The sequence below is a fragment of the Homarus americanus genome, unplaced genomic scaffold, assembly GCF_018991925.1.
Source record: "Homarus americanus isolate GMGI-L3 unplaced genomic scaffold, GMGI_Hamer_2.0 scaffold26351, whole genome shotgun sequence".
NCBI classification, from domain to species: Eukaryota; Metazoa; Arthropoda; class Malacostraca; order Decapoda; family Nephropidae; genus Homarus; species Homarus americanus.
This window is the reverse complement of record NW_024724368.1, coordinates 1,687,900-1,712,161: the sequence shown is the minus strand read 5'-3', so window position 1 is coordinate 1,712,161 and position 24,262 is coordinate 1,687,900. Positions and strand designations below refer to the sequence as shown.

At 36.7% G+C, this 24,262-nt stretch overlaps 3 protein-coding genes across 4 annotated transcripts in view; all 3 read right to left on the bottom strand.

The window, feature by feature from the left end:
- The window catches only part of LOC121864128, a 31,677-nt gene that overhangs the window by 1,586 nt on the left and 5,829 nt on the right, over positions 1 to 24,262 (bottom strand). The window contains exons 2-5 of one of the 2 annotated variants that reach the window (XM_042363050.1): positions 11,107 to 11,185; positions 10,722 to 10,815; positions 5,425 to 5,573; positions 4,569 to 4,789 (exon numbers count right to left, since the gene is read on the bottom strand). In XM_042363050.1, coding sequence (XP_042218984.1) covers positions 4,569 to 4,789; positions 5,425 to 5,573; positions 10,722 to 10,815; positions 11,107 to 11,185 — 543 coding nt within the window. Of the gene's footprint in view, positions 1 to 4,568; positions 4,790 to 5,424; positions 5,574 to 7,925; positions 8,256 to 10,721; positions 10,816 to 11,106; positions 11,186 to 24,262 lie in introns of those variants that run through there. The other variant, XM_042363051.1, reaches the window with a different exon arrangement.
- Positions 17,919 to 22,862, bottom strand: LOC121864127 (KICSTOR complex protein ITFG2-like). Its single transcript, XM_042363049.1, has 2 exons — positions 21,588 to 22,862; positions 17,919 to 18,959 (listed from the first exon to the last, which is right to left on the bottom strand). Exons 1-2 carry the CDS (start codon positions 22,860 to 22,862, stop codon positions 18,750 to 18,752), a joined length of 1,485 nt encoding a protein of 494 aa, XP_042218983.1. The 3' UTR covers positions 17,919 to 18,749.
- Positions 22,913 to 23,529, bottom strand: LOC121864129 (mitochondrial inner membrane protease subunit 2-like). Its single transcript, XM_042363053.1, has one exon. The coding sequence runs from the start codon at positions 23,450 to 23,452 to the stop codon at positions 22,913 to 22,915; it is 540 nt and encodes a 179-aa protein (XP_042218987.1). The 5' UTR covers positions 23,453 to 23,529.

The following is a 24,262-nucleotide window of genomic DNA, read 5'->3' as shown; positions in this document are numbered from 1 at the left end:
ACCTTGTGAGTGGTTTACGATGTTTCCATCACCACTCTTGACACGCTAAACCACAATATTTAAGAGGTAAGAATTTTATACCTGGTGCTTAAGACGACCTCTAATTTTGGGCTGATTTTTTTAAGGTTAAAATTCCGTCTTATAGGACGAGATATACGGTACTTGTTTCGCGAAAAAGGGAGGCTACCATTATACCTGGTAGATAAAGTTGACCAGACATTTATGGTGATCATTAAGGACCAAGCTTCGAATCCATGACGTGACTTCGTGTTCATCATTCTCATGCTAAATTTACCACTGTCGGTAGTTTCAAGAATTAACGCAGTCATTTACTGAATATTCTTTGTAAAAAAATAAATTTTAAATGAATTATTTATAGGAGATAAGTATTATGATCAGTATATATACAGATATGCATTACTGACCACCTCGAACAAACACAAAGACGGCTAAAAATAGCCACAGGCGGTCACAGTCAAGATCACTTTCCCTTTCTTGTTTCGTCACTGGCAAATGGGGGTGGGGGTGGGAGTGGGGAGGTGGGTGATGATAGCTGTGTTTATTACCGGGGTATACTGTTCTTTTACGGTATGTTAGACAGGTTTATAATACATTTTTATCATTTTAATATACCGGTAATCTTAATTTTAATCCAGCTTCCCAAACGTAAGTTTCAGTATAAAATAATTAGTGGTAGGACCTTGTGAGTGGTTTACGATGTTTCCATCACCACTCTTGACACGCTAAACCACAATATTTAAGAGGTAAGAATTTTATATCTGGTGCTTAAGACAACCCCCTAACTTTGGGCTGATTTTCTTAAGGTTCAAATTCCGTCTTATAGGCCGAGATATACGGTAAACTTCTTGATATTTACTAAAATAGTAAGGAATTTAAGCCCTAGAACCGATTACTGTATTGGCGGACTAATACTACAGCTGGTAGACAGCCAAATGCAAGCGAAAACATGTTGAGGTCAGCTCGTAAGAAACTCGTTAATTGAGGGATTGCTCGTTAACCGAAGTTAAGAATCTTAAGGTAACTCGTTAACCGAAATCTCGTTAACCGAGGGATCACTGTACTGTACATTATGTTATGTTGTATTACATTTGGTATGTTATGTTACATTAGGACAGGTATGTTATATTACTTTTTATGTGATGTTGCATTACTTTGGTACATTACTTTAGGTACAGTCACAATCCAAAGTTTCGACACCCCCCTGGCTGGGTGTTCGCGGAGGCCAGGGTTGAGGTAAGGCTGGGTGATGGGACGCAGACATTCCACCACCACAACACTCCGAGACTCACAGCACACGAGCATGGAAGGAAATTTTACGAATTTTGACATGACATGCACCTGCATAGCAAAATTTCATTCATAACATTGTTGGCACACATAACAATAGCAAGTTAGGAGTGAGGCATGTATAGGCCTCGCCTTCTCAACCGACTGCTCACTCCCTCTTGACGAAATTCCGCCGCCAGCCACCCATTATTTATGCAGCCCTGATGATTCATGTGTAATACAAGGATTCGCATCAAGTGGTTCCAAGCCAGTGTTTTGGGACACGGCAAAGTTTTTCATGCTCCTATCTTAACATGTTATTGTTATGTGTGGCAACAATGTTATGAACGCATTTGTTATGCAAGTTCATGCCATGTCAAAGTTCGTAATAAGTTCCTTCCTATGCTCGTGTGCTGTGAGTCTCAGAGTGTTGTGGTGGTGGAATGTGAACCTCACCATCGTAGTGCCTCGTTACCACATTGCTGAACTAGTCTGTGTCCGATCACCCAGCCTTACCTCAACCCTGGCCTCGGCGAACCCCCAGCCAGGGGGGTGTCGAAACTTTGCATTGTGACTGTACATCATATGCAAAACTTTCATTTTATTGTAAATGCTTCAGGTATGCAAATGAAGATGAAACTAAACTAATCTACATAACATTACTGAACACAGATAATGTTTTAATTTCTCTTGCGATTGATGTTTTACTCTTTTTGGCTTTTTTATGTAAAAACATCAAACGAGTGAAAATAAATACATTCTACATTACAAGTCGTGAGTTATCTGTGTTCAGTAATGCTATGTAGATTAGCGTAGTTTCATCTTCAGTATACAGTGAGTTCTGCTATAACGCGTGTTTTGACAACGCGAATTTGCTCGAACGCGATTTATGAATTGAGGAACGATATTTGTAAAACGCGAACTCGTTTGCTCTAACGCGATTCCACTCGAACGGTTGTTGTGGCTTCAGTTCACGTTCGACATCACATGTTCAATTGAGTTATGTGTTTTGTTTGTGAAGAATTGCAGAAATAATTTATGTAATATTTATGTATACAGTATACCTGTACAGTATATGTAAAATGTAAAATTTTAAATAAGAGAAAAACAAAATACATAACGTTTTATACCCGCGCGCTCGGTTTACTCCACACTTTGTTTGAAACACGTGTGAAGTTTTTAAGTGTCCTCAGTGAATTCTGATTACTGTTTCTCCAATTTTGTGACTATGGAAAAGAAGAATATCTCTGGGAAGCACTCTGGTGATCGCATTTCCGGTGGTGATCGTAAAAGAAAGGCTATAACACTTGAAGAAAAGCTTGATGTTTCATGACTCCTGAGCCTCATCATCACCCTTCTCCCCCATCAAGTTATATTCATATTTTTTCAAGGTAAAGTGTAACATTTACTGTATGATTTCATTATTAGATATGAATGTAACATTTATTTAGACTGTGCTATCCTTTGTGTTAGGCTAACTACGAATTTTTTTTTCGATTTGGAGTAATCTGCACCTAACCCTATTTTCTCCATAAGCCCTGTTATTTCTATTACACGAATTTCTATAACACGATGTTTTACAAGAACACTACTATCGTGTTATAGCAGAACTACCTGTATATTCCAATTATTAGTAATTACTGTATTATATCCTTACAACTTCCTTGAAACCAATGTTACAATTATTCTCTGTGTTCTAGCTAAAGTCACCTGAGGCACCCCATTGATGGATCACAAGAGCAGTCTAACCCAGTGGTGGAACTAAAGCATTTCTTTACAATGATTGATTTAGACAAACTTAGATTATGCTGTTGGAATTTTGATGGACTAAGTTAACAAAATCAATCCTCGACTACAACTTAGTCATAATGTCCATATAATTAAGTGTATAAACTACAAGTCCATTTTTATATTCACTCTAATGTATATTAATAAAACCTTTCTCTCACTCCTTACCACCTCACCCAAGTCAAGTCCTTAGCACCTCACCCCAGACAAGACCTTAGCACCTCACTTCACACCAGTCAAGTCCTTATCACCTTACCTGGAGTAAATTTTAGGTTAAGGTGCACGACATCTAACAAACTTGTGTTGCATCAGACTTAAACTTGAACCTAAATTTTTTTATAATCAGCACCAAATTCCTACTGTTCCAGCAAGTCAGTTTATTGTTGATAATAATTATTATTTTGTTAGATACCTGATAAAATACTTTCAATTATCATTGTAACTATGTTGTATCTCCTTTATTATTTTGCTGATACAGATGTTATACAATGATTGATATACAGTACAATAGATCAGCTTTGCGATGTTAAGAAATTAATACCACCATGCGATGGCTAAGATAAGATTTATGATGGTCACTACCCAATGGCTAAGATTAGATTTACGATGGTCGCTACCCGATTGCCTCCAATGTTTGTTTACAGAATTTGCACTGGTCAGATATCACTTGTTTTTCCCACAATAACTTTGGCAATCCCCCACCTGCCACTTATAGTGGCAGCTGGGGGATCGCAACATCCTACATATCATCTCAATGACAGTCAAGTCAGGTAAATGAAAGTAAATCATTATGTTGCATGATTTTGTTATTTTTATGTCTTTATTTATTAATTATTTGAGTTATTCAGACATTACAGTAGCAGGATATACATATTTTTGTAATGCACAAAATGATTACAAATGTATTTAGGTTTCAATTGTAAATGATTAGGCTATGTAACAAGACTGTATCCAACATTATCCAGATGTCTGTGGGTCAGTCTTTCTGACTGTTTTTAGTTAAGAACAAACTTCCGTTTGGATGAAACTTGGCAGGAATGTTTTTCTTGGTAAGATTTTGATTGACATTGTATTTCAGTGGTGATCAGAAATTTTCAAAATTTCATAGTTGCAGGAACACACACACAAAAAGAAAACCTTTGTTTCATCTTCTCCCCATCTAAAATCTTTATCCATTAATAACAACAGAAAAGTGTATACAGTACACCATAACAAATTTGTTACAATTCAACAAACCCCAAACCGCTATGGACTTGGCTTATATCCATGAAAGTAACAGAATAAAATATGGATCCAGTGTATGCCACTAAAAAAGTTTCAGCATACACCTTCATAGCTCAATGTTACTCTGAGAATATGAAAATTAGCCATAGCTAATGAATATTTAATGTTATGGAAATAATTCAAACAAAAAGTATAACCATAATATACCAATACTAAGTTACTTATAACATTCAAAGCAAGTGATAACAGCATTAATTGTACCTAGTTACCTTTGAGAGCTGTAAGGATTAGATCTACAGAGGGTCTATCATTTGGCACTTTGCTTCTGTAAACAAACTGAAGTTTGGACTGTTTATCCAGTATGAAATCTCCTCCCATCTGATGTGGATCATCCTCAATGTCTGTATATGACTCCGGAAGAGGAATGCCCTTGGCTATCTGAGCGCCATAGTAACTCAATGTCGCTGTATTCCAAACAGAAGCAACAGACCTGTTGAAGTAATTAATACTGTACTGGGAATCTACAGAATGTCAACAGATTACAATAACTAGCCCAGATTCCCCATGGAATCAATGGGGGGTAGCTAAAAGGAGCAAAATTTTCCTAATGGCAAGATGTTATCAAGAATGGCTTACTTGATTTACAGTACAGTACTGTACTCAGGCTTGAATTATATGCAGAACCAAAAAAAATTTTTTTTTTTAATTTATTAGTTTTTATTACAAAAAACTTACTCCATATAAATATCAACACCATCTCTGAAACATTTATTATTTCTAACCTAAAGTATTATGACAAATATAATAATCTTGGTAGCCATGGTACCATACTCTATTTTTTTCTATAAAGCATTAAATTCAGTACAGTATTCACAAATTCACAATTCGCGATGATTTCCAGGAATATAACCCTCGTGAATACAGTTAATGCAAGTTTTTTTTTTTTTTTTACATCACAAACAGGGAAGTGGTATTACTATATCAGCATCGTTAACGTGAATTATCATAGATTCAGATATCATAAATAGTGGTTTACCCATATATTTGTTATTAGTGGGAAGACAACTACTGTTTTTGATAAGAAAAACAAATACTGTACTGTACTACAACTTCATCCATACAAACCTCTTGAGGCCAAGTAGCTGGTACAGAGCATGGGAAGGATCAGTGTAATATGGGAAAGGGCAAGCTGTCTCCAGTCGCCACCTTTCAGCACCGGACATTACCCCAAATGTAACCACAACCACATGACACCCAGCAGCAGCAAGTTCACTCTGTAAATATCAAATTTTTCATGTGACATTAATATAAAAGTGCACTAAATAGTCTTAGATTACAATCTTAATTTATATACAGTACAGTGTATGAATTTCTTAATACTGTATGAGGGATAACTATCTGGGTATTATATATATATATATATATATATATATATATATATATATATATATATATATATATATATATATATATATATATATATATATATATATATATATATATATATATATATATATATATATATATATATATATATATATATATATATGAGGTTAAAAAAAAACATTCGTTAGGTGAATTATAAATCACAAATAGATAAACATATGGGAAAAATAGGGTTTGATTCTCCAATGACAAAAATACCCCAATATTATACCCCCAAAACACGAAATTGGTTCACAAACAAGAACAAAACTTACCTAATTATAAATGGTACACAACTACCCCTGTTCTCTAATTTACTACCTAACATATGAAAAAAATATAATAAAATGCTGTTTAACTTTGCTACATTACTTTATGGGAGGACAGTCTGCACACCTATCCCAAGATGCCGTGCCAGCTGACTCCCGGAGCGCATGTTTCAGAAAAACCGAATTCTTTAACAATTACAGGTATTCCACTATATATAAACGATGTGGCTTAGAAATAAAGATAAAACTATAAAATAAGAAAAATGAAGAGCATGGGTGTGTTATGTATGAGAAGTGAATGTGTGTGTAGGTGTATGGGCTATAACTACGTCTCTGACTGGCCCTGTCTAGCCACTGCATTTATTGTCGCTTGTAATGAAACTATAAAAGTACTGTACACATAGTTGAAAAATCATAAAGGAAGAATAATCGATTGAAATATTCTGAAATATAAGTCCATTTTCAGCACTGTACATTTGAAAGTGTTACTCACAACTCATTACTACATACATCATCTTGTATGAAGTTTAACTTGAATGAGCAGAAAATTAGTATAGAATGAGGAATAAAATAGAAAAAATAATATATATTTTATGGCATACAAGATGCGCTTTTTGTCTGAAAAATGGCTAAAAAAAATCAGCCTGTGCCCTATACAGTATGAGAAGTTGAGGTCTCCTGTAAGCTAATGAATCCCCTAGTTGCTGTCTCCAGTTGGCTAAATTCTACCTAACCCAACTCCAGAATTAAAAATATGTTATTGCTTACTTAAACACATTATTATCATATTTAATTAATAAAAAATTAATTATTGTAAAAATAAAAACTTGATTTATAAGTACAGGTAATGCACTGACGATGGTAACCTGAGACAATTAACATCCATAAGGCAGATACCCAACTCTTCAGAGGTAGCTACTGTAAGCAGTAACCATTTTCTTAACTCTTACAAGCATTACAATCTATTAATGCCATACAGTAAACCCTCAATAACTCTGCACATATGGGGGCTCTGGCCTTGCGAAGTTATCCCAAATTCCGACTTAACAAAGCACTTTCCCCCTCCTACAAAAATACAACAATAAAAAATTATCAGCCCATATACGTGTATAAGTAATTACTAAATGTAAATAAGTAACACTTACCAGCACTGCAGGTGAAGAATGAAGCATCACAGTAGGTGACACAGATGCATGGTGGGTAACCTAGAGGCATGGTAGGTGACACAGAGGTATGATAGGTGACACAGGTGGCCAGATATGCCAAAATTTTCCCAGATAATTTTATAAATCTTAGCATTTCCTGAGTTCACATATTTGTGCCGAGTTACAGTATATGAAATTCCGAGTTATCAACTGCCGAGTTATCGAGGGTTTACTGTACCTGCAACATTTATTTTTAAATCTACAAATACCTGATACAAATGAAGATTTACAGATAACTTTCTTTTCACATTTGCATCTGTTAACATCGCTGGTGGCAATGTAGCCAGATTAGCCTCATCTCTGTAACCACCAGGCTACTGGGCCAAGTTGTGAGGTGTTATGGTTGTTGTTTTTCTTCTCTTTTTTTTCAGGTAGATATACGTAACTTTCTAAATTTACTTTTACTCAGGTCCATGCACACACCATCCAACTTACATATTGTGAAAAAAGTAAAAGAAATAATTGTCCTTAGGGCAAATGTATAAAGGGAATATACATTTCATTGCACATGAGTTAGCTGGCTCAGTTGGAGGAGGCGAGGTGTGTGTGGGGAAGCGTTGCTAGGGAATCAGTGGAGGTAGCATCTCCATTGCTATGATGAACCAGGAAGTATATGTGAATGGCAACTCCGTTAAACTTTCATTTGGCTTTTATTTACTGGTTTGGGAATACAGTATGGTCGGGATATATAGCTTTGTCAACAGTACAGTATAAGTAATTATTTCACCTGTCTTTCTGCTAGCTGGGTGATGTGGGTGCGTCATGGGAGTCAGGCGAAGTGTCTGTTGAGAATGAGTAGAGTCACATTTTTTGGTGTAGACACCAAAATATCTGCTAAGCTGATTGTTCTTGATGTCTTCCCACTTGGGACAGCATCCATAGTAGCACTGGTCTCATGCGAGGCAGTAGAGCCGTCATTAGTGTTTGAAAATTTATTGCTTATGACACAGTTAAGGACAAGATCAGTGGGTATCTTGTCACCAACTTGGGGTGGTGAAACTTCCAATTTGCCAGCTTCTTTAGCTTCAACTGTGCTGAGGAATTCATTCCAGTCATCCTGTTATATTGAAAAGAAACTTTTAGTGCCAGTAACTTTACTGGAAGATGCTAACAGCTCATGATATTCAATTTTAAAAATTTTAAGCAAAAGATAAAAATAGTACTTCTGTAATGAAAATAAAAAAGGTCAAAAGTAGTATATACTGTACAGTGCAGTATTTGAAAAATTAACTTAATTGCATGACATAATTACTCCCTTCACAAATTTATACAGAGTACTTGCTGACACTGTATCTACCACACTAGCTGTACTGTACTGTTGTCCAAGGGAAAAAGGGGTGAAGCCCGGGAGTATACAGAGGTTTTGAACAAAATTTAAATTCTGACAAATTTCCTGAATGTCTCAAAATTGCAATTCAACATGTTTAAATAGCTTAGTGTGGTGACGGCACCGAGTGTGAGCTCTTTCAAGACAAGACTTGACCAACACTGGAGAGGGTTCAGGTACATTCAGGAGCCAGTGCATGCCCAGTATTTGCCAACAGTGCGTGACAGAGACGTGACCGATCGCCCAGGCGGCTAGCAAGCCGATCTTTTGGTGAAGAATATAAATGAAAAGAGAAGTGACCGATCGCCCAAGCGGCTAACAAGCCGATCAGTGGCGAAGAGGATAAAAAAAAAATAAATAAAATAAAAAAATAAAAAATCCAGAAGAACCTCCCCCCTCCCAAGAGAAAACTTCATCTTACACTTTACAGGAAAAAAGTATTTAGTATTCACTTAGTGTTCAAATTTCACACAAAGGTACTCTTGAACAAGATTATCAAGGTTGAAATTTTATGAATTATATTTTTAATAGTCCTTAAAATAAGGTACAGAATTTAGATTTTTTATAATTATTAAAAATTGCCCAGTATAATGTGTTTATTTATTAAAATTTTTCCTTAGCTGTAAAAGTTGCTTTCCCCATCAAAAATAAATGAGCCCACCCATTTTTCCTAATAGGTACTCTTGAATATACTGAATGAAGGTGTGAGGTCAACAGAAAGGTGTAATTTTGCTTTGGTTGTGGTATGAACATAAAATAATTCGTCAATTTTCGGACACTACTGTACGGTACACACAGTATACTTGCAATACCTGTATAAATGTTTTCAAAGAAACTTTTTGGCATTTTTTATAATTCTATTTTTTACAAAATACTACAGTTTGGAACCTTGACTTTCAATTCCAAACAAAATGTGTTTTTGCAGGAAAAGATGCATTTTTTATAATACGTACTGTAGTGTGTTTTTACTTGGTAAAATTTGGTTCCCATAGTACTGACCTCCCGGTAACACTCAACAACCTCCCCCATTCACGTCAAGCCACTGTATGCAGAACGTCTTCACTTTCATGCCAAACCCAATGTCGTAACTTTTATCCAAATTCCACCAGTAGTTTTGTACAGAACAGTAGACCCTTCCCATTCGGATTTTCGGATTTTCCAGATTCTCAGGCAGTATTGTTAAAATTCAAATTTAAGGAGGAATAAAGAAGAGATGAACAGGTATATTTTGAAAGTTTATTCATTAGCAAATATAGCAGGCTTCATTTATCAAAACGAGCAGTTTTAAAGAAAAAGCTGTGAATTCTAGAATTTTATTCTTTGCCTTTTTTATATCATAAATTGTAGACTTTCCAATGTCGTATGTTTCCATTAGAACAGTATTGCTCACACCACGTTCTAGTTTCTTAATTATTTCAAGTTTGTTACTCAATTTCAACCTGTTCTTTCTCTTCACACAATGAAGTTTATCTACTTTAGGAGCTATTATTATGGGCTTGTACAGTACTCTGTAAATAGAAAGAGTAGGACTCAAAATTACATACGTTGTCACAGTTTGATTGCTTGTTTTAAAGTGGCAACCGCGTGGTCGCTTGTTGTAGCTGTGGCGCTCACGCATGCGCACATACACACAAAAGCCAGCTAAATAAAAAAAAAAAAATAGTGAGTTTTTGAAAAGTCCGGATTCTCGGGTGGTCCGGATTTCTGGCATCCGGATTTTTGGACTTTTTCTGTAACACAGCCCAGCACTGCCTCTGCCTACTCCCTTGGAATGGGGCCTCCTCACTCCTCCCTTTATGTTTTTGACCTTACGATAATTATTTTTTCAATTTATTTTTCCTTTTTTTTTGGGGGGGGGGGGCACATTCTGTATGTAAGTTCGTGTGTGCATGTAACTGAGTAACAAATAATAAAGAAAGTTATGTATACCTAACCAAAATTATGAGGACCTGACTGGTAAAGTTAGCTTACTGTGAGCATGTACTGTACCAGGTAGCTATTCTTCACCATGGTGTACCCATGGAAATGCATGAATTTTAACCCCTCAAAAACATTACCATAACCCCTTAGTTTTGCATAAAAATTTGATCATTAAAACTCATAACTATATTCATCTATATATGGTAATCTATCAGGTGTTCAAATAGACAACAATTGTTCAAACACTATTCCAAGAAAAAATGTGTATTACTGTACCTCAATTTCCAATAAATCCAATGCAGCTTCCTTCACAACATTGTGGCTCTTACTAATAGCAATATCCAGGGCTTCTCTGTCCTGGAGTCCACTTCTGCAACAGTACAATATGTCTGTATATTAGCAATTTAAAAAAATTCTTATCATCTGTACTGTATTCAGTTTCAAAAGAAATTATCCTACCCTATGTAAAACCAAAGAGTCTCTTAAATTCTTAAGCTCAATTACAGATACGGTAAATAAATTACATGCATGTACAAGTACCATACTTCACATTGCAAATGCAAAGAGATGGTTATTTCATGCAGTCTTTTATAAAATTCCCCTTACACCAGATAATTTATACAGTATTACATTTGCCTTTATTAGTCTCTCTCTCACGAACCTTTTGTAGAGATGGCCATAAACTCCAAGTCCTTGACACAAAACTCCTATACCTTGATCAACAAAGTGGCTGCCCAGTTCTGTTGGAGAGAACAGTGAATCATGAATATACAGCCAAATTTAAAAAATTCAAACAGGCTATCACGAATTTGGTTGAGATTTTTTTTTTTTTTAATCATTTATGCACAAAGGGCAGCAAATTTTTCAGAAGACATGAGCCCAAGCACAATCGAGAATTTCATCTAGTCAGGAAGCATGTGTTTTCCCACTATTATGTCCAAAGGGTGGCAAACTTGAGGGAGCAACAACAGAACCTGATGTAACACCCACTGTTACACTGATCATAGTGCTTGATGGACAGACTGCCAGGCCTTTCCTTATTCCAGCAATGGATTTAGGGAGAAAAGTGGCAGGACATATTCTCTTTCTGTAGCACAAGAAGGAAGGTACAGTATAGGTTTATCATCAGAGACAACAAGACCACAGACAGTGTTAGTGAAAGCCAATACAGGTTGTACCTCTCTAGTCCGGCATTCTGTGGTCCGGAAACTCCCAAGGTCCGGAACGATTTTAGTTTGCCCATGGAGAAAATTAATTTGAGTCTGGTACTTTCGATGTTTGTCTAAATTTGGCCTTCTTTACCCTACTTTTTTGGCGAATTGCTACCTGTAATAAAGCAACATCCTAATAAACCAACAAAAATAACACAGATAAAGTTAAATAAAAACTAAAAACAACACAGAAAAGTTCTTATGTTCTACAGCTTTAGCTAGAGTTGAACCTGAGGCTTGTCAACTTCGTCATCCGAGTGAAAACACACACAACAATATTGGCTGTCTTTATGTTTTCAGCTTTACCACCACTGATGGGTAGAATTTTTGTTTTAAATTCAGAAACATTAATTAAAATATACTGAACAGTAAATAAGTGTTGCTTTCATATCCTTATGTAGAGTAATGACGATATGTTTACACATGTGCTCACTTACATACGTGATCTCACTTTTTTCTTTACCATTAATGGTTAGCTACTTCCAATGTTCCATTTATTAACATTAAATAACAGTACTTAAAACAACCATATTAATTTTACTACAGCTACAACCAGGGTCTTATTTTCTTCAGTTTTATATGTAGAACCAATCAGTCACTGGTTTTGTAAACATTAATGAAAACAATACCGTCTCGTCTCCTCGTGTGTTTTAATATTCTACGTATTATTAATGAATTGTATTGTTCATTTTGCGCACATAAACATTAATTCAATCAAACAGACATTCAGTAATAAACAATAATGAATGTTTTATACATCGAGAAATGATGCTGTTTACACAATTGTGCATGTATGAACGTTGGCGGGCCGCTCAAACCCATCGAAATTCGAGTTTTCGCCGTCGAAATTTTAAATTGTGCAGTGTTTTTTTTGTGTCCAAATAAAAAACGTCGAATTAAAAACTCGCGAAATTTGAGAACCTACTGTACAACATTTAACCCTTCAATATATCTTCAAAGAGACCACGAAGCTGTGAAAGTGGTGCTAGTGCTCCAAGTGTATGCACAAGTCACTATCTATCCAGGAAAAGAGTGAATTTCCATGGTCCGGCACCGGTCAGGTCCCGAGGTTGCCGGACTAGAGAGGTACAACCTGTACTACACTGTAGATTTAGTTTGGGTTTTTTACGTCTAACTTAGGAAATCCACATCGAAACTTGAGTCAAAAAGTGGTCAAAATGATAGGCGACACAAACTATAGGCACTCAAGAGTTGCAGCCAGAACACAACATAAATGTAATTCGATCTCATTTTCTATTTATCCCTCTAATTCCAGAAGGTATATTACCTACAACCTGACAGCCAGGCAAATGATGTATTATATATGTACAGGCAGAACCCAAATTACAAGAGGGTTGTGTTCATAAAAAAAGTCTCATAAATCAAAATTTCATAAATAGAAAAAAAATTCCTATTCACTCATATTATATATGTGATACATTCTCTATGAAAAAACATAAAATGATACTGAACATGTTTTTGGTATTTTTTTTATAAACAATGATTATAGTACTGTAAATGCGTCTGATAAATACAGTACAGTATAATAATATTGAATTACAAACATCCCCGGGTTACAGAAGAGTTCTGTTCCTGAAAATCTTTCTGTAACGCAAAACCATTTTTCCCATTGACTCCCATTACAGTACAGTCATCCCTTGGTTATAGTGCACTTGGTTATCAGGTTTTTCGTTATCACGCCTCCATCAAAATCTGCACACCTGCCATTATGGCGCATTTTTCAGGCCGAGAATTTGGTTATCACTCACTTGCCTCCAGGTGTAATATTACCCCCTTGCTTCACCTACATCTATTGAGGATAAAATCTTTCACCTAAAAATTGACAATAACACATTTGCTGTAATCAGACATATCTAGTTGCCTCAACAATTGCAACCCCAGTTGCAATTTCATATTCTGTGTTATTACTAAGGAATAATGAATTCTTTGTTGCACTCTAAGATTGAGAGAAAACGGAGGACTCAGGCGTCCTGAAGCGAGAGAAAACGGACTCCTATGATGGGGGACTCAAATAAAGAAAGCATAGCTACATGTTTTGTGGACTACAGTATTGAGCGTACCCTTTTCATCACTTTGTAATAAACCTAGCCATGCCTATGTGTGTTTCTGATATTTACCATAACGTTGTGTATATATATATATATATATATATATATATATATATATATATATATATATATATATATATATATATATATATATATATATATATATATATATATATATATATATATATATATATATATATATATATATATATATATATATATATATATATATATATATATATTATATCTATCTTTGGTGGGTCTAAATGGTCGTAAAATGAGAAAGTTGGAGTTGGGTCTTGGGTAACTGGAACCAATTAGAATAAATCCCATAGGTTCTGTACTTTCGTTATCGCGTTTTTCGTTATCACGCACTCGGCGCGGTCCCAATTAGGCGTGATAACCAAGGGATGACTGTATATAAGTCAAGATGTGTTCCTATGGAAATTTTTTGAGGCCTAAAAATTTAATAAAATCACATACTGTATATGTATAAAAATTTACAGTTTTAACCACATACAAAGAGTCATTCATGTTGTAGCATAATAATAAATGCACAAAACACTCAAATTTTACTTACCAGAAACGATATTGAGTGTTGAGTTAAGTTGAGGTGGGTGCATTTGGAGTTACTGGAAGGGAGATAGAGGATGACTGCCTCTCCCTGTGGCTCATCATCATCATCTTTTGCTGCTGGCTGTGGTTTTGGGGCAAAGAACTTGTCTAATATCATCTATCGTTGACAGCACAATTTTTCAGTGTACAGCTCCTTAAAATTGCTCTTATTCTCCAATCTTCTTGCAAACTTGAGGCTGTGTTCACAATCTGGATTGTGAGTCTCAAAGGTTTGCATCACATCTTCCAGTTGACTAATCGCTTTAGTCAAAACTTTTGTTGCCAATTCACATTCTGTAGATGGAACTTCTGTACAGGTATCCTCTTCTTCCTCACCAGCAGCTCACTTCTGTTCCATTAGCATCAGGTTCCTCATTGGACAGATCCTCTCTGTGTGACTCCAACAACTCGACCACACCACCATGATCCACATCCTTGAACCCTGCACCATTGCCAGTTATAACTTCCTGATGCACCTCATTCAAGGTCTCAACCTGAGGAAAACCTTGGAAATCGTGGATACATTCTGGCCAGATGTTCTTCCACACACCAGTCAATGTTGAAAATTTGACCTCATCCCATGACTCAGCAATGTTTTCTACAACATTCACGATGTTAAACTTCTTCCAGATATCCCAGACTGATTGTTGATCCTCGCCCTCAATTGCAGCTATAAGTTGTCTAAATGTCCAATGTAAATAGTATGCCTTAAAGCTGGTAAACAGTGGTAATCACACCTTGATCCACAGGCTGTAGCAGGGAAGTTGTGTACTCGAGCGGGTATTCAACCCTAATATTACTGGAAAGGTCATTAAGGTTAATAGGGTAGATGGGAGCATTATCAAACCATAACAAGGCCTTGTTGGAAATATTTTGTGGTTACTTTACCTTTCTACTAAAGAGAAACCAGTTTGTGAACCAATCTTGAAAGAGGCTGGCAGTCATCCATGCATTCCTATTGGAGCGCCATATCACTGGTAACCTATATTTGGCGTAGCCCTTGAAAGAATGGAATTTAACTAAAAATTTCCTGTAGTATTACCCCCTAACAGAAGCATTACACAATCCTTGGAAGCCTTAAAACCAGGAGCTATCTTCTCAGTTGAAATAAATGTCCTGACAGGCAGGCACTTCCAGTGCAGGCCTGTTTTATCAATGTTATACACTTGTGGTGTAAATCCATCAGCCTCAATGATTGCCTTTAGTTCGGTTGGGTATCGCTTTGCAGCATCAGTATCAGCACTGGTTGCTTCACCTACCATCTTAATGTTATGTAGGTTTAGGCATTTATTAAAAAATCAAACCACCCTTTGCTGACATTAAAGGGTTTCTCATCAGAACAAGTACCTTGTTCCATAACTAAATCTGCATTCAGACTCTTAGCCTTTTCCTGAATTACCATGGTGTTAATGGGCACATTGCACTTGGTCTGGTCCTCAATCCACACACTCAGTAAGCATTTCATACTTATCATAACATCACTATGATGAAAATACAGTGTACAGGCTGTTAATGGAGTAACAACTTTAGCATTAGCCCTAATTTTGTCTTTGTTATCATGGATTTGTTCCGACAGTGGAGGTAGCAAGGCCCAATGTTTTGGCGATGTAACTCAGTATATCCCCCCTCATCAAATCTTCTTTAACAACATTTAACTTTGTGGTCTTTTACTACCACTTGCACTTGATGGCCTCTTTCCACTCATCTTGAATAAGAAAACACAGTACAGTACAGTACCCCTAATACAGTCCTGAACAGAGGCAAAGCTGGACACAAGCTAGAGACTGAATTCAAACAGACCAAAACCATTGTTGTTGTTGTGGGGCTGCAGCTGCCCTTGGGTTAAGAATTGCATTTTTTTTTATTTAACCTTTAAGCCCTGGGTTAGGGTGCTGCTGGAAGTACCCCCCGCAGGGATAAATTGATAAAAAATCGACTTTTTCCAAAAATAATTAATATTGGCGGAATAGGCGGACGTTCTGGAACGTCACCCGGGGCGCGCTGGTCGGACGTTCTGGAACGTCAACCAGGGCCTAAGGGCTAAAAATTTACCAAAATTCCGTAAAGATGAATTTTCCCTATCCCAAATTTTTAGTCATAATTTCAAAAGTCTGTAACCAAGGATTCCATAACGTGGGGGATACCTGTACATCAATATTAAGTCTATAAAGTATAATCCAAATTACTGGTAAGTGCTGTACTTATGATAAACTGAAGTGATTGACACATAAGGTGACATTGTGTGGCTAGAGGGTGGCTTTTTTAGGTTTACCATTACCACAAATCACTTGAATTATCTTTACCAGTCATTTTGGTTATGAAAGCACAATAAAATCCTGCCAAATGCGAGAAGTAAGCTTGGCGCCACCTTCCCGGATTTAAACAAGCACAGACACTGATGCCAAGGTGGTACGCACTCACATCATACAGTATGAAACAAAGTACAGTATAAATACCATATAAGCCCAGTACTGTACACAGAGAAGCACATTCAATACACCAAAGAAAAATGCTCAGGTAGTCAATTAAAATTCATAATCTCCATTTACATCAGGAAAACTCATCTCTTACCTAAATGGCACTGAATTGTTGTTGTTTCTTCATACAGGTATGATCATGTTATCTCTTCATTGATTGAGGAAAACCAATACCTGTACTGATTATGTAAGCATGCTGCTTGTAAAATAAAGTGCTTTATTTAACATATACTGTAATTTTCATTATTACTGAGGATAAAATTATGAAAATACTGAAGAATTTGTCTGTAGCACCAGGGTTTTTGCTCGTAAATCAAAGCGAAGGAATTTTTTTTGTAACTTTGAATTCTTGTAAATCAAAGCCTCATAAATCAGGGTCTGCCTGTATATTATTGTAGACAAAAATTTTTTTATCCCTCAGCTAGAGGGATAGGTGGTGCAACCCCCCTCCATTCTTAACCGGTAACTGGTCATTAACGTTCAAGTACGTGATCACCGATGTTACTAACTCAGGTCATTCACGTACTGTACTAGAACGTTTTCCAAATATACTTTTCCCGCACCTTTAAAACCGAGTCTAGTTACCATAATCTGTTGGCTAATGGTGTCTGGCATCTTATGTAAACGTTTCCTGCCACTTGGCCTTGAGGACCCCCCCAGGGGGCTCCACCCTCCTGTTTCTTCCCCCAGAAAGGTCGCAGGACTACACAGTAGTCTTTCAATAGCCATGGCACGTGAATGTACCGGTCACTCAATCAGGATGAGACATTCTCTGAATTATTTGGTAGGGGTGAAGATGAACATGGTATTGACAGAGGCATGTACTGATCGTGATGTTGAAGGTGATTATAATGATAGTGACCTGGACTACGTATTTGAACAAGAGGAAAGTGACGTCAACAATGATGAGTGGCAAGTGGAGGAGAGAGGGTTGCTGCCTTCCCATCTCCAGGAACATCCAGTACTTCCTCCATTTTACCAACCTCAACCCAGCCTCACTACATGGTTACATCTGCCCACACCCCGGCTAAAACGGACACCCTTCCCCCCTATTAGTCCATTTTAACGAGGGTCGACTGTACCTAGGAAATATAAACAAAGTTTAAATTTTTATATTTATTTTACTTAAATAGCTTAGACAAAACTACTGTATATACAATATTTACTTAATGAGTCATAATGAATTTCTCGAGTTACTTCACAGGATACAGCTAGACAAATATTATAAGATTAGAATTGGGTAACAACAAACATAGTGGAATTTGACTAGCTGTTTCAGCCTGTTGGGAGAATAAACCACCACTGATAAGATGGTGATATCCTAAAACAAAGTGAAAAGTTATGTACAAAATAGGTACCTGTATAAGAACTGATGAAGAAATATAGCTCATCACAATCTCAAGGATTAAATGTATCCAACTTTATATAGTGATACTGTAAAAGAACTGTAACATGTTTTAAAGTACAAGATGAAAATTTCCCACAATATCTCTGACAACAAGTTTCACCTCTATACTTCCCCCACTGTGCTTGTCAAACATGGTCCCTGAAGCAAACACAGTCTTCATAAATTCTAACTAGAGTGTAACAGAAACCAACTCCGACAGACATAGATACTGAGGGTAGCAGAGAAGTATTCTTGTCAGAGGCAGACAAATAACAGAAACATTTCTCTTACATAAATGAACACGCTTATAGGACTTAATTTATTCATCAAGACATATCAATGAAATAATATCTGCAGCTCTTAAAAAAGTTCATACAAAGTATAGGTTTTGTACTTTACTCAATTATAACTTCTTGATATTTGCCCTTTTCACTGCTTTTGCAATCTAAGTAAAAGTTTATACCATACAATCAAAGCTAATACTTGCATCCTTTATATAATAGTTATGGCACAAACAAATCCTTTAGGTAACATAGTAATACTTATTACTCAAGTTTTCCATACAATAAGAAATGATTTAGTTCTCTGAGCTTTGCTGTATCATTGGCACTAGCACCAATCGTCTCTAACAGCTGCTGGTACTTGTGTTCCTTCTTTAAAATTTCTGTAATTGTTGTAGTGACCACAGGGGCCAAGGTGATGTCATGATAAAGGTAAATATGGTTGTTGAAAGTAGCATACACTAGACATGGTACCTGAAAAAATACAAAATAAGTTATGATGAGCCTAAAAAGTTTTACTTGTACAGAATATGCTTTTATTTTTTGCTTACTCTTTACTGAACTGAAATAAATGATTCCAGCTACCCCTGCAACCCAACAAGAGTGCTTGCACGCACAGAAAAGGACTGAAGTATGATACCGATATCACATTTTAGACAGGGAAAAAAACAAAACAAAAAACAAGCAATGTGCGAGATCCATACCACGAAATCATTCCTTGGCAGAGACTAAGGAATCACCAGACAGCCTTGACATGACTTGAAGGTAAGATATATTATCCAAGTAAATAATGTTTTTGCTGCTGGAAACCTTCATATCCAGTCAAATCAAGTCAAAGATTGACCTCAAATTATCCACTAGTTGTCTCATAGACCAGGTGAGTAACACGATTCAAAGAATCTACGGTCATAAAATTATCATTCTCCTCACCTTTCAGTTCCTACAAAATTTGTAATTCTACACAAGCAAGAGAGAGTTCACTAGCTTTCTCTTGGTCATAAATTGGGATTTCATACTTCCTTTCTCAATTTACAACAAGAGTCATCAATAAGTGATCTACAACTTTCTATCTTATCGAAGTTAGGAAGGTGGTGGAGGAAGTTATAGGTCAATACAGACTATTGATAGCACCCCTAGGGTGTACAGGGTTCATCTGTAATAAAAAATATTCAACTTCTGTGTTTCCAATAGCCACACAGTCATGTGTTGTTCTATAAAGCACCTTAAAATGAATACAATAAGTCTCAACTAAAGCATGACCTTCAATATCATGGTTCACATTTCACAGAAAACTAATTAGGGAACTCCTTATATCTCAACATGTCAAGGCATCTAAAACATCAGTTTGTGGCATGCCACCAAGGTCTGTGTGGCTTATGGGTCTCTCACCAAGTTATGGACATTAAGCCATTGTCACTTTTAGCTGTAGCTACCAGAAAATGTTTCAGCTGTGATCAAGGGATGATAAATCCCAATCTAAACATTTTCATTTCATCTTGAGTTTCAATTACAGTACATACAGAATTCTCTCTTGAATTTTAATATAATGTGGAGAGTACTGAATTTTACTTATGAGTCACTCAGTTTCCAAACTCAACATCCAACTGTGTTTGTATTTATAAGCACTCTGTGAATTTCATCATCTTCCAATGATGCAAATGTCTGGTCTTGAAGAGGAAAATATACCTCTATTAATTTGGAGATGAATAAAGAAAGCACCCTAGAGTACAGAAAGCACCCTAGAGTTTGAAATCAAGATGCTAGTGAGGCTTAAATCAAGTTAAATGACTAGTAAGATAGCACATGAAGGAGTCTAGCCCCAACAAATCTATAAGCGAGTGACGATTCATTTTTTCTAGTAATCTATGTATGTTCTTTGCAATGTAATGAATAGGACTTATTTATAAATATCCAATTCCTTTTCCTCTTTGAATTCTTTCTTATTTCTTTGTTTTATAGATTAAGGAAGAGCAGAGGTGGAGGAGTGAGTGAGTGAGGGCGGAGGTGTGGGCAGAGACGGGAACTGAAGGAAGGAAGGTGTACGAAGGTGGTTGCGGTTAAGGAGAAGGGGTGTCAAGAGCTAGGAGGAGAGTAGGCCTAGAGAGTGAGGAGACAGAAGTGAATAATAAACTGTAGAATAGGGATAACATGCGATAACTGATTCACTAGAGGAAATGTATGAGACTTGGGTTATTACTCATGACTCACTGCATCACTACATAACACAATAGACTTTTTTACTTTACATCGGTCAGGTTCATATTCATTTATGTTTACTTGTTTATATTACTCAATGGATATTTTCACTTAATTCATTTAAATCAAAATGCTCTCTTTCATCAAACTTCTACTACAAGGGAGGGGTAGAGAACAAGGAGGGTAGAGAACAAGGGGGTAGAGAACAAGGGAGGGGGGTAGAGAACAAGGGAGGGGGGTAGAGAACAAGGGAGGGGGGGTAGAGAACTGACAACACTTGTAACCTTTCTTCATTTAGTATTTAAAACATTATGAAAAATGGCAATCACTTTTAAAACCTACACTCTGCCTTCTATTCGATTTGGTGAGACAGATGCTTGAAGCAAAATATTTTGTAAGAAGAGTCTCTTGCCTTTGAGTAAGTCAAAACCGTCAAAGTAGAAATTTCTACAAATAAAATAAAAGAATTGAGCCCAGGTACCAGTATGTAAAATGAGTGATTGAGATAATTTGTATATGACAAGCTCAAAATACAAGCCATTACATAAAGAGCAAAAATGAACAGTTCCAATGCTTTAGAATACCGGTACTGTACTTACGAGTATACCATTTAATGAAAGCCAATTTCACTTTTACAGCATACCGATAGTAGCTATCATAAACTGTGTAAGATATAATGTGAAGTAATAATTACAAGCAGTACCATATAATCAAAAGGAAGAGTAGATTCACAGCACAACAGCATGGTGCAGTGTTATAAATGGGAAGAGCACAGTTATTAGTCTTTCTGGAGAACTTTCACAGACAAATGATACACATTAACATAAGGCTGATGATAAAGTATATCACATTGATCAATTTCTATAAATCTATACAATTACAAAACGTAAGTAGAGTAGTGCATACCTGTTTTCCTCGAAGACCGTATAAACCTGCTGTGAATGCACTAACAGGTTCATGGAAGGTGAAACGAACACAATCAGTGTTCTGGCAGACAATGTAGGTGTTTCCATCCCAGGCACAGGCTACAACTTCATCCTTGCCATTATCAGTAACATCTAGTGCACAGACAGCAAAAAGTTGATGGTCGACTTGCAAGTTCCACTGAATTTTTCCATCATAAACCAGTATCAAAGTACCATCCAAAGTAGCCAATGCATAGGCAGATGCCAAACCAGCCCCTCCTTCAATAGACTCACAACCTGCTCCAACAGATGGCCTTGGGTTCAGACACACATCATAAGACTCTTCGTCAGTGTCTGTGCTAGACCGAACTTGCCTGGGCTCTAAGTTTTTAGGCATTTTATAAGTAGCTGCTTCAGCTCCTTCACTGTTTGACTGAAGGGCATCACCCTTTACACTTTCATTAGCATCCCCTTCACTACTATAAGAACTGGGTCTAACTTTGCCCAACCTGATATTGCCACAAATCTCTGTGTGAATGTTGGGATTACGGAGTCTGGCTGATGCCAGTGGCTCATAATCGAGGGACATTTTGGTCAGCAATTCAGATGACTGCTCATCAAATGGATCTAATTCACTATCCTGGCCAGCAGGTTGTACTTTCAGAGTAAAGTAAGTACCACCAGGCTGTGCTACTAGAAGTGATGGACTTCCATCTTTACACTTATTAAATGTGATGCTTCCAATTTGATCACCTAGTTCCCATTTATTAAGACCAATCAATTTACCATAAGGCTTCCCCCCGACAACATCACCTGAATTTACCCACCTGTATGTACGAACAACACGATCTGTGAGAGCAACAACCATCTCTGAAAACCCATCACCATTTACATCACCAATTAACATTACTTTTACATTGGAAGGGATACGCTGAGCATGAACTGGTTGCAGCACTTTCTTTTCTGTTGATTCTCCAAGGTGATCATCCTCAAAGTCATATATGTAACAATAACCACAGCCAGTGACCACTACCAACACATTAAGTCCTGTGTTAAATACATCCCCAACTGCTATAGCTGTCACCATCCCAAGATCTGTTCCTACACGAACTGGACGAGAACTCTCTCCTTTAAAGACTGCAAGAACACCATTTTCATTCCCAACGATAAGTTCATTTTGTCCATCATTGTCCACATCACCAAGGCATATCGCATTCTTATTAATATTCCCCTCAAATTCAAGCTCTAAATGGTTTACAAATGAAACAACTCTCATTTTCCTTTTCTAAAGAATTAATAAAAGTAAAAATATATCTCAACTATGTTTCAATCTTCTATGTCTACCAAATCAATTACTTCACTAGAATCAAAACTCCTTCCAGAGACATCCCTTAAATTTAGTGGTATTCTTTCATCAGGCAATTCACTCTCCAACCACTGCCACCGTCTTGGAGGCCAGACAATCTGAGAGGCTTTGGCTGTTATAAGTCCTATTGCTACTGGTCCAAAGAAGTTTGAGTCTAAAGAATGGCCAGTATGATCACCCTCTACCCAACAATGCCCCTCTGGAATACGTATGTATCTGGTTTTGTATCCAATAGTCCGAATTAAATCTCCTTCAAGGGCAATTATGCGTTTAATGATTTTCTGGCTGGGATCCTTAGGGGATATAAGAGACACCATGTCACCACGACTGTAATGAAAAGATCTGGAACTCCAGCGATTCAGAAAAACAAAATCACTCTTGCCATTATTTTCAGGGTTCAAGGCTGGTTGCATGGATATACCTTCAACCTTGGCAACATAACCAAAGCAATCCACAAAGGTAAGACCAATGGGGATACCAACTGCAATAGCTCGTAACATTAAGATTAGTAGAGTTTAGAGAAGTCCAAGAAACACTACTCCACAAAAAACCTAAAGGCTGGTATTGTCATCACTATCTGAAAAGCAGAGAAAAATAACACTGAAATACTATCTGAAAAAAGAGTATCTCTTAGTACAAACAGGCTATTACAACTTTTGTAAGCAGTGTGTAAAACCAGGTAAGGCATTTCCAACAAAGCAGCATTACACACACACAAATCATTCCCAACACTTTATTCATTACTCACCTAACATTCCACTTATGATGACTTCAAAGTTAATAACACTCAACAATTTTTATCTTTATTTATCAAAGCACCGCTTATCGGCTTATCAGCCTTTGGGACAGTTGGTCTGTTCTTTGTTACTTTGTTGTAACCTTTATAGTTCAGTGCTTATTAATAGATATGTGGTTTAAAAAAATCTGCTTTGCAACTGTACTGTACTGTACTGTACTAAAATCTACAAAAATTAACAATTTATCCATTTTAAGACCAAGCAAGGAACAGTTTATTTATCAAGTCCACCAAAGCCACTAGGTTTGGACCTGAGAACAACAGAACTAAAACAGATCTGGCAAGTCAACTCCTCAAGAGCACCCCAGTGTAAGAAGTAGTTAACACTCAAAACTGGAAGCTAAAAATTCGTGAACCTGTGCAGCTACAGTGTAACCCATTTCTCACTTGCCTGACAAGTCACATGCAATGGGAGCCACAGCCATTACGATACATCTAGCCAACCTCTGAATATTTCTTAGCCGGACATGTGAATCCCTAATTGTTCCTCATTTGCTCAGTCATAAAATATGTT

What these genes read in the sequence shown, in the direction of transcription:
- LOC121864127 (XM_042363049.1), bottom strand. Translation starts at nt 22,862, where the DNA reads ATGAGAGTTGTTTCATTTGTAAACCATTTAGAGCTTGAATTTGAGGGG. An exon ending in ACGGTCTTCGAGGAAAACAG is followed by an intron (nt 18,960 to 21,587) that starts GTATGCACTACT and finishes GTATTTTTTCAG; the next exon opens with GTACCATGTCTAGTGTATGC.
- LOC121864129 (XM_042363053.1), bottom strand. Translation starts at nt 23,452, where the DNA reads ATGTTACGAGCTATTGCAGTTGGTATCCCCATTGGTCTTACCTTTGTG.